The sequence below is a fragment of the Microtus ochrogaster genome, linkage group LG4 (assembly GCF_000317375.1).
Source record: "Microtus ochrogaster isolate Prairie Vole_2 linkage group LG4, MicOch1.0, whole genome shotgun sequence".
Classification (NCBI taxonomy): Eukaryota; Metazoa; Chordata; class Mammalia; order Rodentia; family Cricetidae; genus Microtus; species Microtus ochrogaster.
The window spans coordinates 22,419,082-22,425,535 of NC_022030.1; the positions used below are offsets into that span (position 1 = coordinate 22,419,082).

General features: G+C 46.5%; 2 protein-coding genes across 4 annotated transcripts in view; one reads left to right on the forward strand and one right to left on the reverse strand.

Annotated features, from left to right (window-relative positions):
• LOC113457658 (zinc finger protein 420-like) overlaps positions 1-2,054 on the reverse strand; it is a 1,205,902-nt gene extending 1,203,848 nt beyond the window's left edge. Inside the window, 1 exon segment of the mRNA XM_026786241.1 lies at positions 1,951-2,054. Within this exon segment, the coding sequence (XP_026642042.1) occupies positions 1,951-2,022 (72 nt within the window). The 5' untranslated portion in view covers positions 2,023-2,054.
• Positions 2,055-2,221: 167 nt separating this feature from the next.
• LOC101986202 (zinc finger protein OZF) overlaps positions 2,222-6,454 on the forward strand; it is a 9,648-nt gene continuing 5,415 nt past the window's right edge. The window contains exon 1 of one of the 3 annotated variants that reach the window (XM_005361267.2): positions 2,222-2,326. The gene's annotated coding sequence lies outside the window, so the exon portion shown is untranslated. Of the gene's footprint in view, positions 2,327-2,564; positions 2,744-6,454 lie in introns of those variants that run through there. The other 2 variants (XM_005361268.2, XM_026786296.1) reach the window with 2 other exon arrangements.

The window sequence follows — 6,454 nt, forward strand, 5'->3', positions numbered from 1 at the left end:
AAAAAAAAAAAAAAAAAGAAGATATGGAATTCTATCTTTGTAACATTTTCAAGTCTAAAACAATTTAAAAACTTTAGGGAAAACAATTTAACCCACATTAGGGAAGCAAAGAGGAGGATACGGGACCTTCAGCCTATCTTCAGGCTGCTCAGCTTGTGCTCTCAGGATCAATAGTGGGTGTCAGATCATTCTGGGGGTGGTGAGAGGATTCTGTTGAGAAAGCATGCTCAGAGAAGCAAGAGTTTCGGGGAAAGGAGAACAAAACCTGATGCACTCCCAGCTTGGCTTCTGGGTGTTCAATAGCTAGCCACTCAGCTTTAGGCTCAGCTCTTTGTCGCCTTCTGAGAAGAGGGTCAGAAGAAAGGGATGATGAGTGGCCAGGGCAGTTTTGGATAGCTGTACGGTACAGGGGATGGAGGTCAGAAAAGACTGGCATTCAGACCAAGCTCAGTGTCACACGGTAAAACTGAGGTCACTACTGTCCAAGGCCAGAATGTGCCCAAACTTCACAGGGTCTGTTGGGGCTGGAGCAGCAGTCATAGATAGACACACCCACTGACACACTTGGCTGCTGCAAGATATGTCACACCAATACAACAAACAGCATGTCAACTCATCACTTCCTAGAAATTTTGTTTTTATCTTTGTGTTTGTGCACATATACAGGCACATGTGTGCCATGCCAGTTATGTGGAGGGCAGAGTAGAGTCCTGGCTGTTGGTTCGAACCTTCCAACTTGTGGTCTAACAATGCTACACACTCCAGGCCAGTTTATCTGAAAGCTTTGGGAGACCCTGTCCTGGAATCCTGTAGGAGCTGGGATTAAGGAGAATTGCAGACACTACAGCAACTGACGTTGATGTGGGTTTTGGGGACCCAAACTCACATTCGCATACTTCACCCTAAGAACTTTACCCACTTAGGCATCTCTCCAGCACCCACCTTCCACCTTCCGCCCCCAGACAGGTTTTGTTCTACAGTGTGTCTCAGGCCGCCTTGATTTTGAGATCCTCCTGCCTCAGGAGCCGAAATGCTGGGATTACAGGAGTATATATCACAACACTCAGCTTCATTCATCCATTCTCGAGACAGAAAAGGAATCAGTCACAGATAGACTCCATCTCCTCCACAGCCAGATTGCACAGCACTGAGATTCAGTCACTTCCCCCGTCCATTACTAACGTCCCTAAAGGCCCTCCTTACACAGTCACAATCACACATGGTGGCACTTAGAAAGCACAGTACTAGACACCATCGAGCCATAACTGAACAGTCACTCTGGAGACAGTCATTAGCAGACAGTCCACACCTGCATGCACAGTGTCACCCTGCCACAGAGTCCTTCCCTCTCCCTTCTCCCCAAAGGACAGAGTAAGGATGTCCACGCAGTGCTGATGCAGAACCACAGACACAGAACGCTGCTATACACACACAGTACTGCTGCTACTCAAGGTCACTTAACCCACAGAGACAAACACCGGTGATAGTTACAACTATATTCACACCCCACAGGAATAAAGGCTATCGGGCACATAACACACTACAGGACCACGCGATGCTATTTCCACAATCACAAGATTCCGGCACCACAACACACAGCATCACAATACGTCCGCACAGCAACGATCAGCTATACACCTTGGAGACAGGTGATTTCAACGGCACACTTATAAGCATTCATAACCGGACACGCTGCCACAATCAAAGTGACACTTAGAATCCTGCAGCCCGGGACTGCTCCCAAGTGCACAGCCCTGAGGCTCGCGACACTCTCGGTCCCCGCCCAGGACTCCCAGACCCCTCACCTACGCTCTCCTAGAACGCGCGCGCGTGCGTCCGGTTCTGCCAAAGCTAAAGAGTCCACCAAGTTGAGATGCAAAGTCAGCTCGCTAAGGTCTCTGGGAAGCGTAGTCCAGAACCCCACCAGCCACGGACAAGATGTCCTTTTACCTTGGAGTTTGGGCTCAGTCTGTTTCTATAGCGTCCGTGAGGTATCAAAGAGGAAGTCCCCACTCCGAACATCCCACCAGATGTGAACTTTTTTGGGTCCAAATGACGACAATCTACCCAAAGATACCCCAAAACACAAGAAGAGGCGGCCGCAATGCCTTGTGGGAAGTGAAGTCCAAGGCCGGAAAAAGCCGTGTTGCCGTTAATAGACGACAGCCTGGCCGGGCTTCGGTGAACAAATCCCGGAGCGTCGCGGAGACTTCTGGGAGTGCTCGCTCGCTCTCGGAGTGCGCAGACGCAGGGCAGCGAGTGGACATTTTGGTCTTTGTCCGCGGGTCAGCGCGGCCTCTGGATCCACGTGGCGCCAAAGTAGGAGGTGGGATCTGGGCGTCCTGGGTCGGTGGGGCCGGGGAGGTTGGAGGGGAGGGCTTCCGAGTTTCGGTGGCGCGGCGCGGGGGTCGGGGTGGGCTTAGAGCGTCGGGCCTTCGTGGGGGACGGAGGTGGGGGCCTCGCGAGCGTTTGGACGTTTGCGACCGAATCTGACCGCAGAGTTGGACCCGTTGTTTGGGATTGTCGGTTGAATGTGCAGCTGGGTGTGGATTATGGGTGGCCGTGTTTTACGAGGCGGCGTGGGGACCGGGATTGCAAGATCACGTCTGCGCCGTAGTTCCTGTGTCGAAAGTGCTGATCATTATAACGGGGCCATCTTCCCGAAGAGCATCCGTTTTATTTGAAGACTTGGGAGGAGGACGAAGCTAAGAAGTGAATAATTTTAAAGCAGTGTTTATTAAGAGTGAGTTTTCAAACCAGGAAGTTGAATTTTGTAATAAAACCTTAATATAAATGTTTAGATTTAAAAAAATTTTATACTAAAGCGCAATTAATAATGGAGATTATTCTGACATGCTTAATTATAAAAACAGTTTGGGATATTTTTCTTTCGGTGGTGTCTGCCGCAGACTTCATTTCTGACTTTGAGGTACTTTAATAGAGCTGCCAGGCAAATTCGCATTTCCTTTTGAGGAGCGTCATTCCACTAAAAACCCAGGATTAGAGAGAGAGTCGAGGTTTAGGTTAGGCACAGTTCCTCACTTCAAATTGTTTTATTTACGTGAGCATGCTTGCCTAAACCATGTGTGGAGGTCTGAGAATAATTTTGGGATCGTTCTGTCATTCCACGGTGTGAGTTTTGGGGTCGAATTCATGTTGTCAGCCTTGGAAGGGAACGCCTTTTACTCGCTGAGCCATCTCATTGGCCCAAGTTCCTCGTTTTTTGAAGAAAATGTAGTTGTTGCTGTTCTTGATCATAGAAGTCATAACTCCTTCATGAGGCTAGCTCTGTGATTATGTGGCATATGGAAAAAACTACTTCTGCCTGCTGTTGTGGTCGTTGAAGACATTACCAGCATTGGCCTTTCTTTAAATGGTAAAAGTAAAACAATTGAGTACCTAATTAAAATTTGCAAGTTTAAATTACCAGCGGTAGAACCCCTACCTAGCATGTACAAGGTGCCAAGTCAGTCCACAGTGACACCAAAAAGTGATAGCAGTCAACGCTCACATCTAGCTGCTTTCCTTTGGGGGGGGTTCTTTTGCTTTGCTTTTTCGAGACAGGGTTTCTCTAGCCCTGTAGACCAGCCTGGCCTTGAACTCTGGTTCTCCTGCCTTTGCCTCCTTAGTGCTGGGATTAAAGGCATGCACCACTACCACCTGGCCTATATTCTTATTTTTGAAATAATTTAAATTACGTGTCTTCCTTCCCTTTCCTCCCTTTATTTGGACGCTCAAGTGCAACATTGTCCGTGCGGAACTCAGGATAACGGAAGGAGTTGGTTCTCTTTCCACTACGTGGGTAGAGAAGATTAAACTCAGCATTTCAGGCTTGGTAGCAGAGCAGGTACCTTTATTTGAGCCACCTTGCTTGCTCCAGAGTTGGGTGTTTTTAAAAATTTCCTGAGACGGTATCGTTTAGCATAGGCTGGCTTTGAACTGGCAGTGTGGTAGCTGAGGCTGATTTCTTCCTGCCTGCCTCCTGAACTCTGGAGTTACAGGGGTGTACGTGTAACTACAGGAGTAGTAACTACAGGAGTTTACGTGTTGCTAGGGCGTGAACCCAGGGCTTCCTGTGCTAGGCAAGCAGTCTTCCTACTGAGCCACACATCCTTATCCTCAAGATATTTTAATTCCGACTTAGAAATCACAAGAGGAAAAAAGGCACCCGGGACTTTGAGAGCATGTGTGTGGGCTTGTCAGGGAGAGCTGCATTCCATTGTCTGCAGCAGTCATAGACACCCTTTGGTGGGCTTTGGAGCCATTGTCTGCGAAGGATGCTAAGGAACCTCACAGGGTGTTCATTGAGGGGAACCTGACAGGATTCCAAGAGATGATGTGAAACTTGCCACAAGGATGCAGTAACTTAGGGTAGCTTTTTTGTAGAAAGTTTAATAGTTTGATTTAAGATTCCCAGAAAATGTCTGGGAGAGGAATGAGTCCTTACATGAAAGAAAAAAAAAAAAAAACAACCCTAAGCCTATAACCCTAGCTTCTCAGGGTCTGAGACAGGAACAATCTGAGTGAGCCACCATGCCTGGCTTATTATGTGGGTGCTGGGACCCACACTAAGGCACTCCACTGAAATGAACCAGCGACCCAGCCTCTCTGTAGTTTTTACAAAATAACAATGAACCAGCCTGGGCCTGAATGTCTCAAATAATAAGAAACCCTGTCTCAAAAAACCAAAACCAAAAAACAAACAAAAACCCACAAATTTTTAAAAAATGTGAACACTCACACCTCCAGATGACACCCAAATAAAGCACATGTTGATGGACATGATGTCTAACATCACAAAGATGCTGCTTTCCTCTACATACTTTATAAGTCTAATACATCTCAGTAGCAATGTTGGGGACAGTCTCCTTCCCCCAAAACTAGACAAGCATTTAGTTAGGGGCTTTTTTACAGTTTTTGAGGGTGAGTCCATGACCATTATGATGAGGCACACCTGCAGGCAGGCAGGCAGGCAGGCAGGTGGGCAGGCATGCATGGCGCTGGAGCAGTAGTTGAGAGCTTTTATCTTTTCCTTTTTCTTCTTCTTTTTTTTTTTCTTTAAGTTTTTAAAAACCTTACGTGCATTGGCATTTTGCCTGTATGACCGTGTCAGGTACCCTGGAACTGGAGTTAGAGACAGTTGTGAACAGCCATGTGGGTACTGAGTATCGAACCTGGGTCCTCTGAAAGAGTGGCCAGTGCTCTTAACAACTGAGCCATCTAAGATGTAAGCAAAGGGGGAGCAAGACTGGACCTGGTGTGGGCACCCACGCCCAGTGACACTCCTCCAGCACTCACAGAAGCAGCCATTGCTTTAACCGCTGAGCTGTCGCTCTGACCCTCTGTGTGCGTCGTTTGGTTTTGTGTTTGTACAGTTGTGTGCACTATATCACACATGTGGGGGTCAGAGGACAACTTGGTTCTTTCCTTCCACTGTGTAGGTCCATGGGATCAAACTCAGGCGTGGCTATAGGTCTCTTTTTCTACTGAGCCATCTTACCAGCCTTTATATTTCTTGGTCATTTCATGCCATTCTGAGTTCTGTTTTATTCAGTGATAGCATGTTGCTGTCTGAAAATATAATTTGTTATGATTATGTTATTAGTTATGTGATTATGTTATTAATGATTGTAAAAAATGTCATCATATCCAGAGTCAGGAGTTCAAGTCTAGCTTGGGATATATGAGACTTTGCCAATAAACCCAAAACCATATATTTTTATAAAAGGTCATAGTCATAGGTTATATGTATGGAGCTTATTCATTGTTCAAGTACCCAGTGAACCCTTTCAAATTAGGTACAATGTTGTATACCTGAATTGGGAAGGCAGGGGCAGAAGGATCCAGAGATCAAGGCAAGCCCCCACTACATAGCCACGTTTGAAGTCATCTTTGGCTACAAGAGAGCCTGGGCTCCCTTGACCCTTCAAAATTTGCTGGTTGTGAAACACATGCCTATGATGTGCGAGACAGAGGCAAAAGTATCCACGCAAGTTCAAGGCTACCTTGGTCTACATTGCAAGTTCTGTATCAGTCAAAACTACATGGCCAGAACCTTGTTTAAGAACAAAAAATCAAAAACAAAGATAGAGTTTCTATTCTTTGAGTTCTTTCTTAAGAAGCTTTATCCTTCTTTCTGAGATTTCTTTTACTCCACTATTTCCTTGATCTGTTCAGAATTTGTTGTTCTCAAGCTTCTTCGAGCAGTGGCAAGTGTAAGGTCAGATCCATCTTTAGTAAAGAGACCTGTTCTTGATCAGTTATAATGTAATCTAACTCATCTTCCTTTTAACAGTTCAGTCCTCAAGCATCTCCCCCCCCCCAACCCCCTGCCCAACCCCCACTCAGGGTTTCTCTGTGTAGCATGTATGGCCTTGGCTATCCTGGAACTCCAGACCAGGCTGGCCTTTTTTTTTTTTTTTTTTTTTTTGGTTTTTCGAGACAGGGTTTCTCT